General features: G+C 46.5%; 1 protein-coding gene across 2 annotated transcripts in view; it reads left to right on the plus strand.

Moving 5' to 3' along the window:
• Positions 1-26,467, plus strand: part of ACIN1 (apoptotic chromatin condensation inducer 1) — a 135,444-nt gene that overhangs the window by 39,156 nt on the left and 69,821 nt on the right. For both annotated transcript variants that reach the window (XR_011022249.1, XM_068241988.1), the window contains exons 6-8: positions 42-6,122; positions 15,085-15,288; positions 24,087-24,199. Coding sequence is in view for 1 of the 2 variants with exons in the window: in XM_068241988.1 (XP_068098089.1) it covers positions 42-6,122; positions 15,085-15,288; positions 24,087-24,199 (6,398 nt within the window). In the remaining variant the exon portion in view is untranslated. The remainder of the gene's footprint in view (positions 1-41; positions 6,123-15,084; positions 15,289-24,086; positions 24,200-26,467) is intronic.

The raw sequence follows: 26,467 nt of genomic DNA on the forward strand, positions 1-26,467 counted from the left end.
AGGGTTGAGGCAACCTTTATTTTATGTGCTTTATTTTGCAGGCCCAAACGTCAAAACCACCTGTGCTTATACAGCCAGCACAAGAACAAGAGCCACGGAAACCATCCACGCGTGGACGGCGTTCTAAAGGAGACATCCCTGCCAAGGAAGAAGTAGAGCAAGCGGGTGAAGATGTGGAACAAGTGGAAGAAAAGGAGTTGCCAATGGAAGATAAAGAAATTCCCAAAAGAAGGAGATCTTCTAGGTCATCTGCTCAGCATCAGAAAAAGTCTCCAAAAGTCAAGCATTCACCTTCTCCTCCAGAGTTATCCGAAACGGTTTCCAAATCAGCACCTGTTGAAGAATTAGCGGAAGAACGTGTTCCCCCAATGCTTTCTATTGAAAGTTTCCAACATCACAGCCCTGAAAAGCAGAGAACCCCAGTAACTGAAAAAGTGTTATCCCCACAGTTTCTAAAAGAAAGTACAAAAAGCCATAGATCCCCTCAAAAGTTAGGACGCCATGGACATGAACGCAGGAAGACTGGCTCAGATTCATTGGTGACTACTTTTGTTATCCAGCAGACTTCTAACCAGTGTCAAGATGTTGAAAAAGCTAAAACGAAGACGCAGGATTATTACAAATCAGACAAGGAGAGCACTTCTGTGACAGAAGGCACCACAGTAAAAGATGTAAAAGCGAGCTCACCTCTGGTTCTGATTAAGCCTCCAGTTCGCCCAAAGTCTGATGGAAAAGCATATGTTAGTGAACAGAGTCTGTGTATAGTAAAGAAGCCCTCATCAAGAGGGGTTCAAACCATGTCCATTTTGGCAACGCCAGGACTACAAACTAATGAAAATATTAAAGAGAGTAGCATTACTATAGCTAGCCACCCTGAATTAGGAAAATCCAAAGTGAAGTCTGTTTCAGGCTTAGAAAAAGTAGACAAGGAAAAATTAGATGACAGTTCAGCAGTGAGCATAAGCGATTCAGTTGAGTCTGACAAAGATGGAGTGGTTTCCCCAGTACGTGCTCGTGGATCATCTAAAATGAGAAAACTACGAATTAGACCTATCGCACAGAAGGACCAAAAAGAAACAAAAACTTCACAATTGGTTAATCGTCCTGACATCCATGACGTACATGGACCAGAAGTACTCAGTGAGTCCCTTAATGCGGAATCCGATGTGCTATCATTGACTGCCTTAGACAAGCCAGAGGTGGAACAAAGTGTGCAGACACATATGGAGGAAAAAGTAACTAACTTGATTACTGATAGGGATAAGGAGAATTTATCAGGTATAACGACAAAAGAAAAGCCTACAGAGAAATCCAGTTCAGATGTCTCTTGTGAGTCTGGCCCAAACGTAAGAGGAAAATCTGCCAGTAGCATTAGCCATTCTCTAGGTGAAGATGTTTCTCTTTTTAGTCCAGTAGAAGTATTGCAGCCCTCCTCCTATATACAGAAAGAGGAAATGCCTATGCAGTTAGATGAGATGTCAGAACTTAAACAATTAGAAGAAACACAGCCAATTGTTGAAGAAACATTGAATCAATCAAATAATACCAAAGAAGTAGAGGAATCTCTGAAATCTGCAAAACCAGAAAAATCGACCACTGAAATGTCACAAGGAAATGTTCCTTTAAAGCCATACAAGTTAATGCGTGTAAGAAAAGAATCTAAGGCTACAGCACTAACATCAAAAAGGGAAGGAAAATATAAGAGTGTACATGAAGTAGGCCAGGCAAACACACAATTACAAAAAATTCCTGCCTCTTTGACATCAGAAGATGCTACTCAAGCAAAATCCCATAAAGATACAGATCTGGTGCCAGAGCCATTTATTCCTGAACAACCAATGTTTCCCTTAAGCTCGCCAGATGATTTTAGCTTGTCTGAACAGTGCCCACAAGTGGATGAAATAAAAGATGATCAAATCATTCATGAAAACGCGATTAAGAATCACACTGCTACTGAGGCATCCAAAGAATGCAACAGTAAGAAGGAAATAAAAAAAAAATCTGGTGCATTTTACAAACCTGTTATAAAGGTTGATGCAGATGAAAAGTATACAAAGACTAAAGAAATTGTGACAGAAGAGAATGCTCTTCATAACGCTTTTCCAAAAACTTGTGAAGATTTTACAAATACACGAGAGGAGATTAAAATTGTACCTTCAAAGGTCACCTCAGAAGGGCAGAATGCTGATGTGGAGATTACTGTGGTAAACCTTGTTCCCAGGGTAGTGGAGACAAGTGTACTATCTTCTGCTGTGGAAATTACTAAAGACAATGCCTCTTCTACTGTTGAGATGGCTGAAGACTGTGTTCCAGCTACTGTTGCAGAGGTGCCAAAAGACAGTGTTCCAACTACTGTTGTAGGGATGCCTGAAGACCATGTTCTATCTGCTGTTGCAGGTATACCTGAAGACAGTGCCCCATCTGTTGATGCAGACATGCCTGAAGACAATGTCCCACCTGCTGTTGTGAATATCCCTGAATGTATCCTATCTGCTGTTGCAGAGATGACTGAAGACACTGTTGCAGCTACTGCTGCAGAGATGCCTGATGACCGTGTGCCACCTGTTGTTGCAGAGATGAGAGAAGACCGTATCCCATCTGCTGACTTAGAGAGGCCTACAGAAAGTCATCCATCTGCTAATACAGAGCTGCCTGAAGACCGTAGTCGATCTGCTGTTGCAGAAGTAAACGAAGATAGTGTCCAGTCTGTTGTTGCAGAGATGCCTGCAGAAAGTCTTTCATCTGCTAATACAGAGCTGCCTGAAGATCCCATCCCATCTGCTATTGCAGCAATGTTTAAAGACTTTGTCCCATCTGCAGTTGTGGAGATGCCTGAAGACTTTGGCCAATCTGTTACAGATATCCCTGAAGACTTTGTCCCATCTGTTCCGGAGATGCCTGAAGATATTGTCCCATCTGTTGAGGAGATGCCTGAAGACAGTGTCCCTTCTGCTGCTGTGCAAAAGACTGAAGGCTGTATCCCAACTGCTGTTGCAGAGATACCTGAAGACAGTGTCCCATCTGTTGCAGAAATACCCGAAGACCGTGTCCTATTTTCTGTTGTGGAAATGCCTAAAGACAGTGTCCCATCTACTGTTATGAAGACGACCGAAGTCGAGGCTCCATCGGCTGCTGTGAAGGTGCCTGAAGTTGAAGCTCCATCGGGTGCTGTGGAGGTGCCTGAAGTCGAGGCTCCATCAGCTGCTATGGAGGTGCCTGAAGTCGATGCACCACCGGCTGCTTTGGAGGTGCCTGAAGTCAAGGCTCCATCTGCTGCTGTGGAGGTGCCTGAAGTTGAGGCTACATCGGCTGCTATGGAGGTGCCTGAAGTCGATGCACCACCGGCTGCTTTGGAGGTGCCCGAAGTCAAGGCTCCATCTGCTGCTGTGGAGGTGCCTGAAGTTGAGGCTACAACGGCTGCTGTGGAGGTGCCTGAAGTTGAGGCTACAACGGCTGCTGTGGAGGTGCCTGAAGTCGAGGCTCCATCTGCTGCTGTGGAGGTGCCCGAAGTCAAGGCTCCATCTGCTGCTGTGGAGGTGCCTGAAGTTGAGGCTACAACGGCTGCTGTGGAGGTGCCTGAAGTCGAGGCTCCATCTGCTGCTGTGGAGGTGCCAGAAGTCAAGGCTCCATCTGCTGCTGTGGAGGTGCCTGAAGTCGAGGCTCCATCGACTGCTGTGGAGGTGCCTGAAGTCGAGGCTCCATCTGCTGCTGTGGAGGTGCCTGAAGTCGAGGCTCCATCGGCTGCTGTGGAGGTGCCTGAAGTCGAGGCTCCATCGGCTGCTGTGGAGGTGCCTGAAGTCGAGGCTCCATCGGCTGCTGTGGAGGTGCCTGAAGTCGAGGCTCCATCGGCTGCTGTGGAGGTGCCTAAAGTCGAGGCTCCATCGGCTGCTGTGGAGGTGCCTGAAGTCGAGGCTCCATCGGCTGCTGTGGAGGTGCCTGAAGTCGAGGCTCCATCGGCTGCTGTGGAGGTGCCTGAAGTTGAGGCTCCATCGGCTGCTGTGGAGGTGCCTAAAGTTGAGGCTCCATCTGCTGCTGTGGAGGTGCCTGAAGTCGAGGCTCCATCGGCTGCTGTGGAGGTGCCTGAATTTGAGGTTCCACCGGCTTCTGTGGAGGTGCCTGAAATCGAGGCTCCATCGGCTTCTGTGGAGGTGCCTGAAGTTGAGGCTCCATCGGCTGCTGTGGAGGTGCCTGAAGTCGAGGCTCCACCGGCTGCTGTGAAGGTGCCTGAAGTCGAGGCTCCATCGGTTGCTGTGGAGGTGCCTGAAGTCGAGGCTCCATCGGTTGCTGTGGAGGTGCCTGAAGTCGAGGCTCCATCGGTTGCTGTGGAGGTGCCTGAAGTCGAGGCTCAATCGGTTGCTGTGGAGGTGCCTGAAGTCGAGGCTCCATCGGTTGCTGTGGAGGTGCCTGAAGTCGAGGCTCCATCGGTTGCTGTGGAGGTGCCTGAAGTCGAGGCTCCATCGGTTGCTGTGGAGGTGCCTGAAGTCGAGGCTCCATCGGTTGCTGTGGAGGTGCCTGAAGTCGAGGCTCCATCGGTTGCTGTGGAGGTGCCTGAAGTCGAGGCTCCATCGGTTGCTGTGGAGGTGCCTGAAGTCGAGGCTCCATCGGTTGCTGTGGAGGTGCCTGAAGTCGAGGCTCCATCGGTTGCTGTGGAGGTGCCTGAAGTCGAGGCTCCATCGGTTGCTGTGGAGGTGCCTGAAGTCGAGGCTCCATCAGTTGCTGTGGAGGTGCCTGAAGTCGAGGCTCCATCAGTTGCTGTGGAGGTGCCTGAAGTCGAGGATCCATCTGTTGCTGTGGAAGGGCCTGAAGTTGAGGCTGCATCGGCTGCTGTGGAGGTGCCTGAAGTTGAGGCTCCATCGGCTGCTGTGGAGGTGCTTGAAGTCGAGGCTCAATTAACTGCTATGGAGGTGCCTGAAATCAAGGTTTCAACAGCTGCTATGGAGGTGCCTGATGTCAAGGCTCCCCGAGCTGTTGTGAAGTTGACTGAAGTTAAGGCTCCATCAGCTGCTGTGGAGGTTCCTGAAATCAAGGTTCCAACAGTCGCTGTAGTGGTGCTTGATGTCAAGGCTCTATCAGCTGCTATGGAGGTGACTGAAGGCAAGGTTACATCTGCTGCTGTGGAAGTGAAAGAGGGCAAGGCTCCTGTTCCTGTGGAGATGACCACATTTGAGGTTCCTTCTGCTGCTGTGGAAGTGCCTGAAGTTGAGGCTCTGTCTACTGCTGTGGGGGCACATGAAGTCAAGGCTCCACCTGCTGCTCTGGAGGCAATTGAAGTAGAAGATCCACCTGCTGCTGCTATGGAGATGACCAAAGTTGAGGCTCCATCTACAGCTGTGGAGGCAACTGAAATTGAGCCTACAACAGCTGCTGTGGAGGTGACTGGGGCATGTTTTCAAGAACCTAAACTTGAAAATAAGGATAACATTGATATTCAGGAAGCTGCTATGATTCAGAAGTCAGAACCAAGCTTTTCAGTAGAGACAGCTGAACCCCTCATGGAAGAGTGTGAAGTATTGCAGTCTCATTCAGCAATAGGTTCCTCATGCAACCAAGGGTCACCTGTAAAGTCTTTTGTAGATTCACAAACTATAAGTGGAGTTCAGACTTCCATTGCTTTAGAACAAAATCAATCGGAGTTCCGCAATTCTGTAAATTTTTCCTTATCACTTGGGAATTCACCCTCTAAAACCCATGATGCCATAGAGATGTCAACGAAACATGAACTGAAAGTTGAACATGAAAATTCAATCAAGAACGATGAAGGTCATCGTACCTCTACATCTCTAGAACACATTACCACAGGTAAATTGCTACCTAATGAAGAGGAAGAAAATGATGTACAAAAAGTAGAATCAGTTGGGGCTCCTGAAGAAACAGAAAAAGTCTCTATTGTAGAATCTCGACGGAGGACCACTTCTTCCTCTTCTTCCTCCTCCTCCTCCTCATCTTCTTCCTCGTCATCATCCTCCTCATCTTCTTCATCTACTTCTCATTCATCCCGCTCTTCATCCATCAGATCCTCTCGTTCAAGACATAGTTCTCATTCTAATTCATCCTCACCCGAAAGGCAGGATCGGAAATCACGGTCTTCAAGGTCAAGATCATCATCTTCAGATAGTGACAAGGTGAGAAATCGTTGGAAAATGTATAGCTGTGAAGTCTTTCTGTATTTTCTCCCAAAACATATTTAGCTTGTTTCAAAGCCTAATTGAAAGAACAGGTTACATAAATATCAGGTGTATATCCATGCCATTTATGTTTAGAGCTGGTCAATGAAATACTAATTCAGCTTATGGTCAAATTGCATACAACTTAGAATTGGAACAATCACATGCTCTTTATCTTGTTTTTTTTTTTCCAAACCGCATCACATAATCCGATTTACCGGCTGTAGCCTGTTGATTCCATCAGCATGTTGTCATAGTAGGAGCTAAGTTGCATCGTTTGCTTCATTGCCCTTATTTAATTCACTTTTTCTCCTAAGGTTTCTACTAGGAGATAATGTTTCACCTTTTCAGCACTAGTATGTGGAAAAGATCTGCCAAAATTATTTAGTGTTATTTTCTTGCTTGCTGGGGGCGTAAGGGCCTGTACACACTGCTGCGCTTGTGTTGCGTTTTTAAAAACGCATGCGTTTTTAAAAACGCAAGGTCTTTTGGAAAATAATGAAAATCGTGATGACTTGTACACACTGGTGCGATGCGTTTTTGCCTGCGTTTTTCAGAAGTCAGTATCCCAGAAGACTCTGCAATCTCCTGATTCCTGTTGAAATGTAAACTAGAAAAAAACAAAGGATTCTTTAGCCAATCAGCAATTACAAGAAAAACGCAAACGCACAAAAAACGCAGGCAAAAGCGCATGCGTTTTTAAAACTACATGCACTTTAAAAACGCATGCGCTTGCGATTTTGCTTGCGTTTTTCAGTGTGTACAGGCCCTAAAAGACATTTTATTAATAAGGTGTGAAAATATTACCTACATCATAGGTTTATTTTCAGTTCAAGCTCGCTTTAAGCAGTGCATTTGTTGTGATTCTTCTCTTCATTAAAGACAATTTGGATATTTGAAAAGTACACACTTGAGTTAAACTCAACAACTTGGCAAATTATACATTTAAGACTAAGGGCCATATGCAATTCTCTTTTTCACCTGAGTTTTCACCTAGGAGATAATTTTTCATCTTTGATTTTAAATAACTTTGCAGTACTTTTCAACTAAAAAAAGTACCAAAAAGTTAGTGAAAAAGTACTGTCAAAATTATTTTAATCATTTTCTTGCCTTCTGGGAGCTTAAAAGGCATTTTACTGACAAGTTTAAAAATATCACCTAGGAGAAAACACAGGTGAAAAAGTGAATTGCATATGGCTCTAAATCTCTGATGGGGCTTCTCACTTTCTGTGCATTACATCTCAGAGGACGAGATTCTTACTCTAAGGCCTGAAACCCACTGAAATCAGCAAACGCAAAACGCAATCGCTAGCATTTTGTCTGAGCGGTTTGCAAGCGGATTCATGTGCGTTTTTAGTCATGTTTTGCAACATTGTATTTTTTTGCCCAGCGGGTGCGTAGCGTTTTGCGTTTTGCGTTTTTATCCTGATTGGTCCTGTGAATTATTTTTCATTTTGTTACAGTGTGCTGAACCGCAAAACGCTAGCAAAACCGCTCAGTTTAGGTTTTGCTGAGCGTTTCCGCTAGCGGTTCAATACTTTACATTGAAGCGCTAACGCTCCCAAAATGCTGCAGGTCCTGCGTTTGCGTTTCTGAGAAACGCAAACGCTCCTGTGGAAGTTGCCCCATCCATTAACATTAGCCCAGCGTTTTGGCAAACTGCTAGCGTATCGCAGTGCTGCCAAAACGCTGCCAAAAGCGCTCCTGTGGGTTCCAGCCCTAAAACTTGATTTCAGCTATACAGTAATAGTTCTTGCAAAGCCCAGTTATATTGAATGGGCAGTGATGCTAGAATTCACCTGCAGGCTGGTTTGCTTGTGTCTTCTAAAATATCACACAGGTTTAGATTTGTATACCATATTGCTGAGCCAATCCATGATAAAAGGTTTCTAATGGTGGCCACTAATGTTCCAATCTTTTTCATCCAATCTTACCAAATCTATGTAGTATTAGGGTAAATTGGGAGAATATATTGAATGGATACTTCAGGCAGTTACCTTATATTACATAGAAATGGTAAGATTGGATGAAAAAGATTGGCTCATTAGTGGCCACCAACAACTTAGTTTCATTTGTTTTTCAAATAAATGCTGGCACTCCCATTTAATATTTAAACTCATGGTTTCAACCCATTACTGAAATTTCTGCTCATGGTTATCGCTGCAAAAAAACAATGCATCAAGACCTCTTTTTATCATGGTAGTAGTAATTTCTTGCGACCCTGTTGACTATTTCCAATAAACTATCTAATGGTTCTGTGGTCATGTCCCAATATAATTCCAAGCCTTTTTTCCGTAGACTGAGGAGAAGAAATTGCCTAATGATTATGCAACCCTTGATATAGTGTGATGATCCATTTAGGCCACAGCTTTCCTCATTACACAAATACACATGACTAAATATGCTTAAATCCAGACAGCACGTCTTATGCAGGTTGGGATATAGGCATAACAATTATGGCCCATATGCAATTCACTCTTTCTCCTCAGTTTTCTCCCAGGTGATATTTTCACACCTTGTCATAAACCACCAGCAAGCAAGAAAATACGCAAAATTTTGGTAGTACTTTTTCACCAAATTTTAGGTACTTTTTCAATTGTAAAATGCTAAATTTATTTTAAAGAAAATATGAAAAGTATCTCTTAGGAGATAACTCAGGAGAAAAAGGTAATTGCATATGGGCCTATATGGCTAAAATACTCACTTGCTTAACCACTTGAGGACCCAGCCTTTACCCCCCCCCCCCCCCCCTTAAGGACCAGCGCTGTTTTTTATGATCTGTGCTGTGCCCCCAGCACAGATCAGGTTGCATGCTGAGCGATCAGATCACCCCCCTATTTTCCCCCCTATGGGGATGATGTGCAGGGGGGGGTCTGATCGCTCCTGGCTGGCATGTTGCGGGGGAGGCACCTCAAAGCCCCCCTCCGCGGCGAAATTCCCTCCTCCCTCTCCTACCTGTCCCCCCTGGTGATCGGGCTGCACAGGACGCTATCCGTCCTGTGCAGCCTGTGACAGGATGTCCTCTGTTACATGGTGGCGATCCCCGGCCGCTGATTGGCCGGGGATCTCCGATCTGCCTTACGGCGTTGCTGCGCAGCAGCACCGTTCAATGTAAACAAAAGAGACAAACGTCTCCTGCGTTTACATTTAGTCTGCGAGCCGCGATCAGCTGCTCGCAGGCTATTCACGGAGACCCGCTCCGTGATCTAACAGGAAACGGCCGCTCGCGCGAGCGGCCTTTCCTGATTAATTAGGGAGGCACCTCCAGCTACCACTTTGCCGCCGCACGGTATGAGTGTGCGGTCGGCAAGTGGTTAAAGGAATACTTAAAGAGAACCCGAGGTGTGTTTAAAGAATGTTATCTGCATACAGAGGCTGGATCTGCCTAAACAGCCCAGCCTCTGTTGCTATCCCAAACCCCACTAAGGTCCCCCTGCACTCTGCAATCCCTCATAAATCACAGCCGTGCTGTGAGGCTGTGTTTACATCTGTAGTGTCAGTCTCAGCTGCTCCCCCGCCTCCTGCATAGCTCTGGTCCCTGCCCCCGTCCCTTCCCTCCAATTAGCAGGGAGGGAAGGGATGCAGGCGGGGACTGGAGTTCTGCAGGAGGCGGGGAGAGCAGCAGACTGACACTATAGAGATAAACACAGCCAGCTCTGACAAGCTGTTTGTCAGCAGCGTGGCTGTGATTTATGAGGGATTGCAGCGTGCAGGGGGACCTTAGGGGGGTTTGGGATAGCAACAGAGGCTGGGCTGTATAGGCAGATCCAGCCTCTGTATGCAGATAATATTCTTCAAACCCACCTCGGGTTCTCTTTAAGCCGCTATATCACCCTCTATGCTGCTATAGTACACACACACACACACACACACACACACACACACACACACACACGCACGCACGCACGCACGCACGCACGCACGCACGCACGCATACACATACACATACACACACACAGATTTCTTATTCTTTTGCATGTTTGTCACACTTAAATGTTTCTACTCATCAAAATCAAAAACCGTTAACTATTAGTCAAAGATAACATAATTGTACACAAAATGCAGTTTTAAATGATGGTTTTTATTATTTAGTGAGAAAAAAACCTCAAAACCTACATGGTCCTGTGTGAAAAAGTGATTGCCCCCCTTGTTAAAAAATAACTTAACTGTGGTTTATCACACCTGAGTTCAATTTCTGTAGACACCCCCAGGCCTGATTACTGCCACACCTGTTTCAATCAAGAAATCACTTAAATAGGAGCTATCTGACACAGAAGTAGACCAAAAGCACCTCAAAAGCTAGACATCCTGCCAAGATCCAAAGAAATTCAGGAACAAATGAGAACAAAAGTACTGTAATTGAGATCTATCAGTCTGGTAAATGTTATAAAGCCATTTCTAAAGCTTTGGGACTCCAACAAACCACAGTGAGAGCCATTATCCACAAATGGCAAAAACATGGAACAGTGATGAACCTTCCCAGGAGTGGCCGGCCAACCAAAATTACCCCAAGAGCGCAGAGAAAACTCATCCGAGAGGCCACAAAAGACCCCAGGACGACATCTAAAGAACTGCAGGCCTCACTTGCCTCAATTAAGGTCAGTGTTCACAACTCCACCATAAGAAAGAGACTGGGCAAAAACGACCTGCATGGCAGATATCCAAGGCGCAAACCACTTTTAAGCAAAAAGAACATTAGGGCTCGTCTCAATTTTGCTAAAAAAAACCATTTCAATGATTGCCAAGACTTTGGGGAAAATACCTTGTGGACCGACGAGACAAAAGTTTAATTTTTTGGATGGTGCGTGTCCCATTACATCTGGCGTAGAAGTAACACAGCATTTCAGCAAAAGAACATCATACCAACAGTAAAATATGGTGTTGGTAGTGTGATGGTCTGGGGTTGTTTTGCTGCTTCAGGACCTGGAAGGCTTGCTGTAATAGATGGAACCATGAATTCTACTGTCTACCAAAAAATCCTGAAGGAGAATGTCCGGCCATCTGTTCGTCAACTCAAGCTGAAGCTATCTTGGGTGCTGCAGCAGGACAATGACCCAAAACATACCAGCAAATCCACCTCTGAATGGCTGAAGAAAAACAAAATGAAGACTTTGGAGTGGCCTAGTCAAAGTTCTGACCTGAATCCTATTGAGATGTTGTGGCATGACCTTAAAAAGGCAGTTCATGCTAGAAAACCCTCAAATAAAGCTGAATTACAACAATTCTGCAAAGATGAGTGAGCCAAAATTCCTCCAGAGCGCTGTAAAAGACTCGTTGCAAGTTATCGCAAACGCTTGATTGCAGTTATTGCTGCTAAGGGTGGCCCAACCAGTTATTAGGTTCAGGGGGCAATTTCTTTTTCACACAGGGCCATATAGGTTTGGAGTTTTTTTTTCTCACTAAATAATAAAAACCATCATTTAAAACTGCATTTTATAATTATATAATATATATGCTATAGTAGCATAGAGGGTGATATAGCGGCTGGGAACGCGGAGAATCAGCCGCGTTCCCAGTCTGTCGCCGAACCCGGAAGTAGCCGCCGGCGGGGACAGGACGATCGGAGCGGGGCTGCGAGGGCACCATCCAGCTTCAGGGGGCTGAGGGATGCCCCGGGTGAGTAAATATCTATCTTTAAGCCCAAAAAAAACAGTCTGAAGCGAGAATAAATCTCGCTTCAGACCTCATAGTTAGCAGGGGCATGTGTGCCCCTGCTAAAACGCAGCTATCCCACGGCTTAACGGGGGTCCCTTCACCCCCAAATCCCCTCCGTACATCGCGGAATCTCTTCCACATTGGGGCAGGGCTAACCGCCGCAGCCCTGCCTCCCGCGCGTCTATCAGACGCGTACCTCCGCCTCTCCCCCGCCCCTCTCAGTCTTCCTTCACTGAGAGGGGCGGGGGAGAGGCGGCGATGCGCGTCTGATAGACGCGCTGAGAGGCAGGGCTGCAGCCGTTAGCCCTGCCTCCAGGAAGAGCAAAATTTACGACTAGTTTGGTCGTTGATTTTGCAGGGGGGGGGGGTTTAGGGGTGAAGGGACCCCCGTTTAGCCGCGGGATATCGGCGTTTTAGCAGGGGCACACGTGCCCCTGCTAACTATGAGCTCTGAAGCGAGAATTATTCTCGCTTCAGTGTCTCTTTAAGTATTCCTTTAACCTGTTGCTGTTCCAGGACGTAGATTCTACGTCCTAATTGGTGCTGCTGTATGTTCCAGGATGTAGAATCTACGTCCTGCATTAAAGGGGAACTGAAGTAAGAGGCTGCCATATTTATTTCCTTTTAATCAATACCAGTTGCCTGGCAGCCCTGCTGATCCTCTGCCTCTAATACTATTAGCCATAGCCCATGAACAAGCATGCAACAGATCAGGTGTTTCAGACTTTAAAGTCAGATCTGACAAGACTAGCTGCATGCTTGTTTCTGGTGTTATTCAGATACTACTCCAGAGAAATAGACCAGCAGGGCTGCCAGGCAACTGGTATTGCTTAAAAGGAAATAAATATGGCAGCCTCCGTATACCTCTTACTTCAGTTCCCCTTTAAGAACTACCACCTGCTTCCACGTGTGCACGTTACTGTGCACGTGCACAGCCTTGTGAATGATTGTTGCTAGCAAATAGCAACAATCCTTCAATAAAGTTAGGGGGTGTTAACATTTTTTTTTAAAGTGACATGGCCCCAATAAGGTGTTTTTTGTTTTTTTTAATTTTTAACCGCAGCCTAGCCTATTAACCCATTATTAACCCCTGCAATACCTAAACCTGTTTATAAACCTTTAATGACTGCCGTCTGAAGCGATCGGATGCAATCGCTAGGGCGAAAGTTTCAGGCCCCAATGCTCTACAGAAGTAATGCTCTGTCATTGCATCTGTACTGCTCCTATGGCCCCTGCACTGTCGCCCTAGTGAGCGCATTCGATTGCCACAGACGCGCAGGCTGGGGATAACCGTCCGCCGCATGCTCAGCTAGAAGTAAAATATGACATGTGGGGTATCATTTTAATCGGGAAGGGCCATACAAAATTAACTCTATGTGTTTTATAACTGTGGGAGTTGTCATGTGAAAATTAGGAAGAGTGAAAAATGAAAACAAAAATGGGTATTTTCTGCATTTACGTCTAATTTTTCCCCATAAAATGACTATAAAATAAAACCGATTTGGGAGATAAATATTACCTAATGAAAGCCTATGATTGTACTGAAAAAAAATGATATATATTACTAAGATGGCATAAGTAATTAAAAAGTTACTGCTGTAACAAAACTACACAGCTACTGTACAGTGTCAAAAATGTCAGGAACCTTAAAGAGGAACTCCAATGAAAATAATGTAATAAAAAAAGTGCTTCATTTTTACAATAATTATGTATAAATGATTTAGTCAGTGTTTGCCCATTGTAAAAGCCTTCCTCTCTCTGATTTACATTCTGACATTTATCATTTGGTGACATTTTTCCTGCTGGCAGATAATGTCACTGGAAGTAGCTGCTGCTGGCTTTTTTGGCAGTTGGAAACAGCTGTAAACAGCTATTTCCCACAATGCAACAAGGTTCACAGACAGGAAACTGCCAGGACCATGGTCCTCAGTTTCCTGTGGGAAGGGTTTCACCACAATCAGTCATACAGCGCCCCCTAATGATCAGTTTGTGAAATGGAATAGATTTCTCATGTAAAAGGGGGTATCAACTACTGATTGGGATGAAGTTCAAGTCTTGGTCACGGTTTCTCTTTAAAGGGGCATTATGGCGAAACATTTTAAAACTTAAAATAATATGTGCAAACATAGACAAATAAGAAGTACGTTTTTTCAGAGTAAAATAAGCCATAAATTACTTTTCTCCTATGTTGCTGTCACTTACAGTAGGTAGTAGAAATCTGACAAAAGTGACCGGTTTTGGACTAGTCCATCCAAGGGCGTAACTAGGAGCCACCGGCCCCCCTCCAGAGATCCCCCACCCCGGGCCCGCTCAGGGCCGTTTTGGTGTGCTGGAGGGGTCGCAGCATTAGGGGAAAGCCACACCATGCGGGGAGGGGGGACGGTCCCCCCCTCCTTCACCTCGGGCTCCCCCCTCTGCGCTCCCCTCCAGCTTAAATTTGTGTCTGGGCAGTGGCGGGGCAGCGGGCAGATGCATACCTTCCGTGCACTCTACCGAGAATGTTCCTCTTTCTAGTGTCTGACGTCACTTCCTGTATAAACAGGAAGTAGCGTCAGACACTAGAGCGAGGAGTATCCGCGGTGGAGCGCACGGAAGGTATGTATCTGCCCGCTGCCCAGACACAATTTTAAGCTGGAGGGGAGCGCAGAGGGGGGGGGGGGGGACCGTCCAGCTTCCCCGCTGAGTGTGGCCATGGCTTTCCCCTCAGCTGCAACCCCCTCCAGCACCCCAAAACAGACATGAGCGCCCCTTCCCTTGCGGGAGCAGGGGCTTCAGGCCCTATTGTTACGCCCATGAGTCCATCTCTTCATAGGGGATTCTCAGCAAGGCTTTTATTGCTTATAAAGATGTTCCCTAAAAAGGTTTTAAACAATGATGCTGGCCAGCTTCCCTGCTCGCTACAGTTTTCTGGCAGTTGGACAGAGCAACTGCCATTCACTAAGTGCTTTTGAAAATAAGTCCCGGAGAATCTTCCCATGAAGAGATGGACTAGTCCAAAACCTGTCACTTCTGTCAGATTTCTATTACCTACTGTAAGTGACAGCAACATAGGAGAAAAGTAATTTATGGCTCATTTTACTCTGGAAAGAATTTACTTCTTGTTTGTTTGCACATATTTTAAATTTTACAATTTTTCGCCATAGTGCCCCTTTAAGGGGTAAAAACCGTGGACTGCGAACCAGTTAATAATTGTACACATAGTGTAACAGGTGATACAGGTCAATTAATACACATGAGGGTTCTTTCTCTGTTTTTTGCCCTGAAGGAGGAAGCCTGTAATAAGAGTTCTCCGCAAAGGAAGGATATATTGTCAACTGGAGTACCACCATTACATTTCGAAGCTCCACAGCTCATGAAAGAATCAAAACCACCTTCCCCACCAAAACTGACACAGCTTCAGGAAGAGGTGCCAACAACAGACAGAGCCAGACGGCGGTTTCATGACAGACCTGATGACTGGCAGGAGGAAGTGAGTGAATGTGATGGTTTATTTTTTAGCCATAATATTCTGATGTTTGTACTATCTTCTTCTGAATTTAGATGGCAGTGCAGTTATTTCCAGCTAGAGCTTCTGTTCTTTACAGAAATGGCTTTTATCATTTTGCATCCTGATATACTGTATGTACTTTACAAAATCTGCTCTAAAGCTATGTTCACACGCTGGTCTGATCTCTGCAATGGCGGACTATAACGACTGCCATGACCGAGAATCGGGAGTCAGACCAGCGTGTTTACGACATCCGCATGATGTTTGCTGCTTCCCGTATGGGACTTAGAGGGAACCTGAAGCAAGAGGTATATGGAGGCTGTCAAATTAATTTCATTTTAACCTCCTTGGCAGTATGGATAAGCTCAGCTCGTCCATTACTGCCGGAGGGCGCCGCTCAGGCCCCGCTGGGCCGATTTTCATAATTTTTTTTTAAAACACACAGCAAGCACTTTGCTTGCTGCATGCTGGGGACGATCCGTGCGCAGCCTGGCCAATTAGTGCCAGGCTGCGCTGAGGGGTGGATCGGGACTCCCTGTGACGTCGATGTCATTCCGCTCATCGCCATGGCGACGGGGAAAGCCCTAAAGGAAATCCCGTTCAGAATGGGATTTCCTTATGGGCAAGTGCGCCGGTGGCGATCGGAGGGGTGGGAGGGATGCGGCAGGGAGGGGGGAATTATGTAGCTAGCGCTAGGCTAGCTACATGATTTAAAAAATAAATAAATACTGCTGCGCAGCCTCCATGGCGATCTTAATAGAACGCCAGGGAGGTTAAACAATACCAGGCAGTGTTCTCCCCAGGACTAATTAGGTGGGCGGGCCGCCCGGCTGTTTTGAAACCCCGCCCGCCTGGCACTGCAGGAGCGCTCCTCTGCCGATCTATTAACTTCCGGGCAGCTCAGCTAGTGGAGGCTGCCGCTCAGATACACATGTGAGTGGAGCACAGGGAGACTAGTGCCGTGACTCGAGGCTGGGGAGAAAGCCTGAGGCAGGGAACACACTTGACTTTCAGTTTTCCGCACGCGGTTTTCTGCATACTTTTTCTGCACACCAAGTGTGTTTCCATGCAGGAAAACGCGCACGTTTTTTCATAGCAGCTGATGTAATTGATAGAGAAAACTGCCAAAATGTGCAGAGTCATGATGCAGAATGTCAGTTTTTTTTCTGCGTGCGAACAACACAGTAAGTGTGTACTAGCCCATTGATTAACATGAGTTCTCAGTTTTTCTGTGCAGAAAACGTGTACGAAAACTGTCAAGTGTGTTCCCTGCCTGAAGCTGCAGACAGACTTTCTCCCCTCTTCCCTGAGCGATTCCACACAGCGTCTCTTCTCTGTTCTGGCTGCATAAATGTCAGCACTGCAGCCAGCCCCATTCCTTTCAGGCAGCTCCAGATACGATAGGACTGTGCAGTGCACGGCAATGGCCAATGAGAAGTTAAGAACTCGATCACCAGGGTTGTACTGACTGAGCCGCCGGGGGATTTCCCGGGGGCCTCTTTGAAGCCATGCCCCGCCCACAGGTTTTTTCCTCTGAACAGGATCGGTGCGTGGGGCTAGGGCAGGCAGCCAGCCCATCATGTCTCCCGCAGCTGAGAAGAGCAGGGTTTCTTGGCATAAGCTCCGCCCCCGGCGGCCAAAACCCCGCCCCCATAAGACTCCCGCACAGAGGAAGGGTTGCTCCAGCCCTGGGGAAGCTCACCAGGGAGCTTGTGTGTGGCAGGTTGAAGCCCTGCCTGGAGAAGGTTGTCTCCTGTCCAGACGAAGCCTTGCCCCCAGAGGAATAGAGAAGGAATGGACAGCTGCAGCTAAATGCAGTAAATATGTATCTATCCCCCCACTAGCCCCAGTGACCTCCTCCCTAGCCCCAGTAATGTTCTATCTAGCCCCAGTAACCTCTCTACCCCCACTAGCACCAGTGGCCTCCTCCCTAGCCCCAGTGACCTTCTCTATACCCCCCACTAGCCCCAGTGACCTCCTTCCTACCCCCACTTGCCCCAGTGACATTCTCTCTACCCCCACTAGCCCCAGTGACCTTCTCCCTACCCCCACTAGCCCCAGTGACCTCTCTACCCCCCACTAGTCCCAGTGACCTCCTCACTACCCCCACTAGCCCCAGGGACCTCCTCCCTAGCCCCAGTGACCTCCTCCCTACCCCCACTAGCCCCAGTGACCTCCTCCCTACCCCCACTAGCCCCAGTCACCTTCCATCTAACCCCCACTAGCCCCAATGACCTTGCCTTTCTCCACACTAGCCCCAGAGACTTTCTGCATCCCCCACTAGCCCCAGTGACATTTTACATGCCCTCCCCCCCCCCCCCACACTAGCCCCGGTGACCTTCTACCTGCCCCCCACTAGCCCCATTGACTTCCTCCCTCACCCCCACCCCCCCACTAGCCAAGTGACTTTCTACCCCCCACTAGCCCTAGTGACCTATCTCCCTCTACTCGCCCCAGTGACCTTCTGCCTCCCCCCACTAGCCCCAGTGACCTCTTCCCCCCCCCCCCCACACTAGCTCCAGCAACCTGCCTCCCCCCACCAGCCCCAGTGACCTCTTTCCCCCACTAGCTCCAGCGACCTTTGCCTCCCCCCACCAGCCCCAGTGACCTTCTTCCTCCACAAGCCGCAGTGACCTTCTCCTTTCCCGCTCTAGCACCAGTGAACTCCTTCCACTAGCCCAAAGAGCTCACAATCTAATCTAACCATAGTTGTAGTCTAATGTATGTCCTAACTTATTATTATTATTATTATTATTATTATGTATTTATATAGCACTGACATCTGCAGCACTTTACAGAGTACATAGTCATGTCATGGTCCTCAGGGGAGCTCACAATCTAATCCTACCATAGTCATAGTCTAATGTCCTACTATATTCTTATTATGCATTTATATAGCACTGAAATCTTCTGCAACACTAATCTAATCCCTGCCATATGTTTGCTAACCAAGGCATTACTACTTATTAAAGAAGAGAGGGGGGGGGTTATCCAAAGTTATTCTGGGAAGGCGAGCTTAAATAATATGATATTTTAGTGGGGTGCTTCACCTGGCTAATTTTGGTGAGCACCTGACTGTCATCAGCTCGACTCCTCAACCTCCTCCTATGCTGTAAGCAGAGATGCGCGGCCCTGCATTCCCCACTCGCACCCCACCCGGCTACTTTTTCATGCCACCCGGCTGGGAAAAAATTCTGGGGAGAACACTGTACCAGTTACCTGGCATCCTGCTGATCTTTCTGGCATCAGTAATGTCTAAATCGCATATCTGAAACAAGCATGTCACTTGTTAGTGGCATGCTTGCTAGGTTAGTTAGTGGCACACTTACTAGGTAATGCCCAGTGATGTTGATCTAGTGATTTTATCTGATTGCTATCTGGAGTTGGGAAGGATTTTTTTCCCTTTTGGGGATAATTGGACCATGCCTTATAAGGGGTTTTCGCCTTCTTCTGGATCAACATGGATATGGGATGGAGCAGGCTGGTGTTGTACTTTGTCCTCTGGTTGAACTCAATGGACTTATGTCTTTTTTCAACCCAAATAACTATGTAACTAACCTTTCAGATTTTTGTCAGAAACATCTGATCTGCATGCTTGCTCAGAGTCTATGGCTAAAAGTATTAGAGGCAGTATGAGCAGGACAGCCAGGTAACTGGTATTGTTTAAAATGAAATATGAATCTTCCAGATATCAATCTTTTACCTGTTGTACCATTTAGTTATTGGCCAAGGTTTCAGCATTTCCTGGCAGGATTGACTGTGGCAAAACAGATAGATAGATAGATAGATAGATAGATAGATAGATAGATAGATAGATAGATAGATGTCACTGTTATCTGGAACTCAGGCAGTCCATAAAATACTTACCGAGCCTTCAGCGCAGTCTTCTAAGCTTCTGTAGCTCCTAGCGTCTTTCCGGAATCCTTGTACGGCTCCCGGGATGTCCGGTGACCCAACGGGGGTCAGGTGATCCGCTGGCAGCCATGCATGAAGGATACTGTAAAGCTGCAGGTAACTACAGGAAGCTTAGAAGATGTCGCTGGAGGCTTGGTAAGTATTGCTGAAGCAACCAGCAAGCACATGCAGTGTTCTCCCCAGGCTCTTTTAGCCGGGTGCTTCACCCGGCTAGTTTTGTTGACCACCCGGCTGGCATCGGCTCACCTCCTCCTATGCTGTAAGCAGAGTTGCTCACAGAAGCACTAGCCATGCATTCTCATTTTGACCCACCCGGCTACTTTTTCATGCCACCCGGCTGAAAAAAATGTCTGGGGAGAACACTGACATATATATGGCATCAGGTGCCAGGGTGTATGTATGTACCGTATATACTCGAGTATAAGCCGACCCGAATATAAACCGACCCCCTAACTTTTACCTAAAAAAGCAGGCAAAAATGATAGACTCAATTATAAGCCGAGGACAGTAATTGCAGAGGTTAAGTGTTAGGCATATGTTGATGAGCAGTGCCACGTGGAAAAAAAGTAGTAAATTCCTGGCAGATCTGGGCAAAAATCTGTTGCACCAACATGTTCTATTTATTGATTGTTACCTAAAATCTATTGGTATTAACGATCAGACTGGATGGGGCTTCCACATTGATCAGGGGCAGTGCAGGTGCAGTGGATGTTCAATGGGCCCTCATCCCTCCCCTGACAGAGCAGAGCGGTATGTGAGTGCTCCTGGCACACTGTCACCCCTAAATGCCTGCCTGGAGATAAGAAAAATTGTGGCTGTGTGTGAACTGTCACACTCCCTCCCTCCCCTGACAGTTCTGCGGTATCTGCTCCCGCCACACTGTCACCCATGTGTGCCACTCTGGAAAAGAGCACAATTGTGGAGCGGCTGTGTGTGTGTACAGTCCCCCTCCCCTGACAGAGCTGCGCGGTATGTAAATTGTGTCACCGGGCAGTTTTAGAGTGATGACTGTGTCCCCCCTCGTTGTCAGAGCATAGCAGTATGTGAGTGCTCCCGGCATTTGCAGTGTTTGTCACAGCAGAGGGGGCTTCCTTCACTCACCAGTCCATGCTAGGATCTCGCCGAGGATTGCTCTCTAGCTTGTCTGACTTTTCTCCATGACCCCCGCAGTGGCGCATTTGATGAAATAGACTCATAGAAATGAGTCAGACAAGCTAGAGAGCAATCCCCGGCGAGATTCCGGCATATACTGGTGAGTGAAGGAAGCCCCCTCCACTGTGACAAACCCTGCAAATGCTGGGAGCACTCACATACTGCTCTGCTCTGATGACGAGGGGGGACACAGTCATCACTCTAAAACTGCCCAGTGACATAACTTGCATACCGCGCAGCTCTGTCAGGGGAGGGGGACTGTACACACACACTGCCGCTCCACAATTGTGCTCTTTTTTTTCCAGAGTGGCACACATAAGTGACAGTGTCGGGAGCACTCAGATACCGCGCCGGTCTATCAGGGGAGTAAGGGGACAGTACACATAGCCTGTGACAGTGGCTCGAGTATAAGCCGACACCCCCACTTACCTTTTTTGTCCAAAAAAGTCGGTTTATGCGCGAGTATATACGGTATATATGTATGTGTGTATGCATAAATCCACCTGACTTTAATATTTATCCCTCTTAAAGAGGCACTTAAGTAAAAGAAAAAATGAGTTCTACTCACCTGGGGCTTTCCTCAGCCCCCTGCAGCTGATCGGTGCCCTCGGCGTGTCTCTCCGATCCTCCTGGTCCCGCCGGCGACCACTTCCGGTTTCGCCGACAGGCTGGGAACGCAAGTGATTCTTTGCGTTCCCAGCAACAATAGCTCCCTCTATGTTGCTATAGCAGCATAGAGAGCTGCTATAGCAACATAGAGGGAGCTATTGTTGCTGGGAACGCGAAGAATCACTCGTGTTCCCAGCCTGTCGGGTCCTGACGGCGAAACCGGAAGTGGTCGCCGACGGGACCAGGAGGATCAGAGAGACACGCCGAGGGCACCGATCAGCTGCAGGGGGCTGAGGAAAGTCCCAGGTGAGTAGAACTCGTTTTTTTTTTTTTCACTTAAGGTTCACTTTAAGCTGAAATTTATTTCGACTTCTACTTAAGTAGGAGTCGACTCAGGAAGTGTGCCAATAACAGCTTAAAGCGGATCCGAGATGAAAAACTAACTATAACAAGTAACTTGTCTATATATCTTATCTAAAATTTAGATGGTTTACACAGCAAATCTAGCTGCAAACAGTTTTAATAGAATATGATTATTTATTCCTGTGATACAATGACAGCTTTTGTAAACATTACACAGAGGCAGGCTTATCTGTATCTTGAGCCATCAGCCTAATCCCGTCTCCTCCTCTGCCTCTGAAATCAATGGTTAGTAACACCTCCCCCTCCTGCCCAGCCTGAGCTCCCATGAGCCCTTGCTACTGCCTTGGCTCTCTAAAAACCTGTGGGTGTGGCTTTTTTAGTTTATAGGGAATTAGAGTATTAAAACAAAAAACATAAAAGTATTTGGCTTGAGGAATGCCCTATAAACAATAGGAAAGGAACACAATTATGCAATGTGTAAAAGTTCACCTCGGATCCACTTTAAGTCCCCAAATGCAGCCATAGTACCCTGTGGTCCCCCCCAATTGCAGCCTTAGATTGTAATCCTTTGGCAGGGTCCTCCCTTCCCTAGTGTAGTCTACATGATCGTGTGCTCCTTTCATATGACCGCCTAATACTTATATTACTGGGCCTACCTAACCAGCCCAAAATCGCATGATCGTGTATCTTGTACCCTGTTTGCCTTGTATAACTTTGTTCTATGTTGTATAACCTTGTTATGTCTGTCATCCTTGTATCATTGTATAGATTTATTGTCCAGCACTGCCTAATATGTTAGCGCTTTATAAATACAATAAATAATAATAAGTGTACCTAAGATGAGGCCACAGCAGTAAAATATACATACCTGGGTCTTCCTCTAGCCTCCTCCATCCCACGCCGTCCTCTTCTGACTGCCCATTCGCTCACAACTGGCCCTGGAAAATCCTTCAGTTGGCGCAGGAGCTGTCCAGCCAGGTGCGCTCCTGTCGGCTGGAGTTTTCTGCGCCTGCACAGAGCGCCCCTGGCAACGTGAACGTAGCAGAAGCGTGTGTGCGGCGGGGCCATGTATGCACAGTTTGCCCTAGACAGGAGGACTTTTAGGGGCCAATTGCAGGTGAACGGGCAGTCAGAAGAGGACAGCGTGGGAGTGATCAGACTGGATGGTCTGCTAAATCAGCGCCATTAAAAGTCTTATTTTATTAGATATCTTAGTCAAAAAAACTATTAAAAATGTCAAAAGTGCAGTAAATGCAGAGACACACAGGCAATAACAAAGTGTGTAAAACCCTGAAAACAGCTCAGGCATATAGAGGTGCACCTCTAGAGTAAAGCATGCCCTGCATTTACCCTGCACAATAGTGGCACTTTGAATATGTAATACAACTTTATGAACACTAAAGCTGTACTTTAACAATACTGTTTAAGCAGACCTCTGTAGAGTAGCACATGGAGGTACCTGCAGTGACGCTGTCAGATGCTTCGGCACCAGCAGAGGTGACAGGAAGACACAGTAATGGGAGATGGTACTGTGGGAAGGGACGGGGTTTAGTAGTGCAAATTGTCACACTACATTAGAACCTGTATTTTGCAGGACTATAAATCAGACAACTGTAACGAGAGGGATATGGAGGCTGCCATATTTATTTCTCCTTAAACCATACTACTTCTTCCTAAACAATACTAGCCGTGCTGGTCAAATTTGGCAGCAGTAGTGTCTGTATCACACCAGAAACAATCATGCAGATAATCTTGTCAGATCTGGCAATAATGTCAAACACCTGATCTGCTGCATGCTTGTTCAGGGCCTATGGCTAAAAGTATTAGAGGCAGAGGATCAGCAGGATAGACAGGCAAATTGTATTGCTTAAAAATAAATAAATATTGCAGCCTCCATATCCCTCTAATTACAGTTGTATTTTAAAGAGAACCTAAGACTGGAAGGGAGATAAAAATTATACATACCTGAGGCTTCCTCCAGCCCCCTCCAGGCTCATTGCTCCCTCGCCGTCCTCCTCTGCCTCCTGGATCTTCTGCAATATGCCATGGAAATTCTTCTAGTCTAGAGTCGTGGCCTGGAAGCATTCTGCACCTGCGCAGTGGGCTCCCGGCCGCGGGATCGTGACAAGGGGGCACACACTGCCAGACTGCGCCTACGCCGACTGGAGGACTTTTCAGGGCCAGTTACAGAAGATCCAGGAAGCGAAGGAGGATGGCGATGGATCAATAAGCCTGGAAGAAAGCCCTGGGTACCTATAAATTTACCCCCCTCCCTGCCTCAGGTACACTTTAAGCCTGACCCATATATAAGCCGACCCCTGTTTTACTTTAACAAGTCAGACATACATTTCTAGACTTATAGTTGAAATATATACTGTATATATCTTTTTTTTTATTATTATTATTGTTGTTTAGTATTTATATAGTGCCAACATTTTCTGCAGCGCTTTACAAAGTACATATTCATGTCACTAACTGTCCTTCAGAGGGGCTCACAATCTAATCCCTAACATAGTCTTGTAGTCTATGACCAATTTAGGGGAGGAGAAAAATAAATTATATTGATTGAGCCAATTTCAAATAGATTCTCATTATATTCAGTCTTATTTATTTAATAAAAGCATTACCTTAACCCTCTTTTCCAATACTTCAATTTGTTTGTTTTCGGTTACTGTTTGCTGGCTTTTCCATTCTAATAATATCTCTTCTTCCTAACTTTTTGCTGTCTTCCTTCTACTCAGGAACATGCGAAACGAATAAGATTAGAGCCACAGACAGAGATTCAGGACCAAAGAAGTCCAGTTCATAGGAAGCAGGAAGCTGGAGAGGAAAAGTGCCCTGCAGACAAGCATGTGTAAGTGGTGGAAAAATCCTAAGAGTTGATTGTAGTTAAACTCTAACAAGCTTTATATATCTCAAAATATATACAAGAGTTAAGTTGACCTTACATGGTAAGGTCTTCAGTGGGCAAGGGGCTCATGCCGATATGCATTCCCAGATTATTAGGATCTGCTGCAACATTTTGTTCTCGCTGAGATCTAGTTCTGTCCACAGTATATGTGGTGAAATGTTCTTCATTGCCTGGTTTAATGCTCACTATAGCTTCTAGTGATATTTGAATTGGGATTTATGTATGGGCATCTTCACTTCTGTATTTTTCTGACCAAAACGTGGAGAAGTCAGTGCATCTTATGGTCCGAATACAGGGAGTCCCCAACATCTGAATACCTGCTGACCCATCGTGCCGAGTACTCCCTGAACTGTGTTCCCCCAGCCTGGTGCATTGTAATCTCCAGCAGAATCTAACAGACTCCTGGTGACAATTCCTGTGGCCAATCCGTGCAGCGCAGTACATGGCCTGTGGCCAATCCGTGCGGTGTGCATGTTACCTGCTGTGAGGTCACATGCAGGGAACTGTAGCGCTGCCTCAAGTTGCTGGTGCAGTGTCCGATCGTGTTTGTCCACTAAACCTAGGTGCATCTTATGGTCCGCAGCATCTTATCATTTGAAAAATACGGTATATGAATCTGTAGCTAGTAGAGATCCTATGGTAAGTGATAATCTATTAAGTAATGGGGACCCATATATCAGGTTAACACCCCTATTACTATTTCATGTTTGTTTTTTTGCAGCTCCCTAACTAGCTAAATACTAGGCTGTCATCCCTATTACTATTTCACATTATTTTTTGCACCTACCTAGTTCGCCCATATATTAGGCTGCACTTTTTCCCTTTTTTTTTTTTTTTTTTTTTTTTTTTTTTGCATCTCCTTAGTTAGCCTTCTAACACTAAGTATTACCTGCATACTGCAGAAGGCTACTGGACTGGGACTTATTTTTTCATCAAGTTTGAAGTTGTGACACTATTTGTGTCTTGTGGTGCTGGGATTTGACTAATTTAAATACTACCTAGCTTTGAAAATACACAGTAACAATACAAAACCCTTTAAAGCAGGGGTCCCCAACCTGTGGTCCGTGGCCCACTGCTGGTCCGTGGGACGTTCGCAGTTGGCCCGCGGGACTGTCCTCTTGACAACGACAACCCCGTTCCAATCCTCCTCCCCCCCCCCTCCCACGGCCGCCGCTGTTACCTTAGCCGGCAGCCGCTTCCTACTGGGCACTATACTAGCTATACTGGGGCACTATACTAGCTATACTGGGCACTATACTAGCTATACTGGGGCACTACACTAGCTATACTGGGGCACTACCTACCTATACTGGGCACTATACTACCTATACTAGGCACTACCTACCCATACTAGGCACTATACTAGCTATACTGGGCACTATACTACCTATACTGGGCACTACCTACCCATACTGGGCACTATACTAGCTATACTGGGCACTATACTAGCTATACTGGGCACTATACTAGCTATACTGGGGCACTACCTACCTATACTGGGCACTATACTAGCTATACTGGGGCACTACCTACCCATACTGGGCACCTTACTAGCTATACTGGGCACTTTACTAGCTATACTGGGCACTTTACTAGCTATACTGGGGCACTATCTACCCATACTGGGCACTATACTAGCTATACTGGGGCACTACCTACCCATACTGGGCACTACCTATCCATACTGGGCACTACCTATCCATACTGGGCACTACCTATCCATACTGGGCACTACCTACCCATACTGGGCACTATCTACCCATACTGGGCCACTTTACTAGCTATACTGGGTTAACTAAACTCTCTATACTGGGGCAACTATGCTAGCTATGCTGCCGCACCCCAAACCTGGCACCCCGTTTCTCTACCTAGTGAGTACCTACTTTGTCCCAGTGTTCAATTTCTCCCACTTTGTGTTTGGGTTTGATACCCTTGACTTATAGGAACTGTAACAAAACAGATTAGTATGTAATACACTATTCAGGATACCTAGTTTTATGTTAATTATCCAGGTTTCAGCATCAGAAAGTGTGTGTGTGTGTGTGTGTGTGTGTGTGTGTGTGTGTGTGTGTGTGTGTGTGTGTGTGTGTGTGTGTGTGTGTGTGTGTGTGTGTGTGTGTGTGTGTGTGTGTGTGTGTGTGTGTGTGTTTTTCCTGAGCAACCAGGTGATGTTTCTGCTCAATTCAGAATACACAACAAACATTTTGCAGT

Source organism: Hyperolius riggenbachi, chromosome 1, assembly GCF_040937935.1.
Source record: "Hyperolius riggenbachi isolate aHypRig1 chromosome 1, aHypRig1.pri, whole genome shotgun sequence".
Classification (NCBI taxonomy): Eukaryota; Metazoa; Chordata; class Amphibia; order Anura; family Hyperoliidae; genus Hyperolius; species Hyperolius riggenbachi.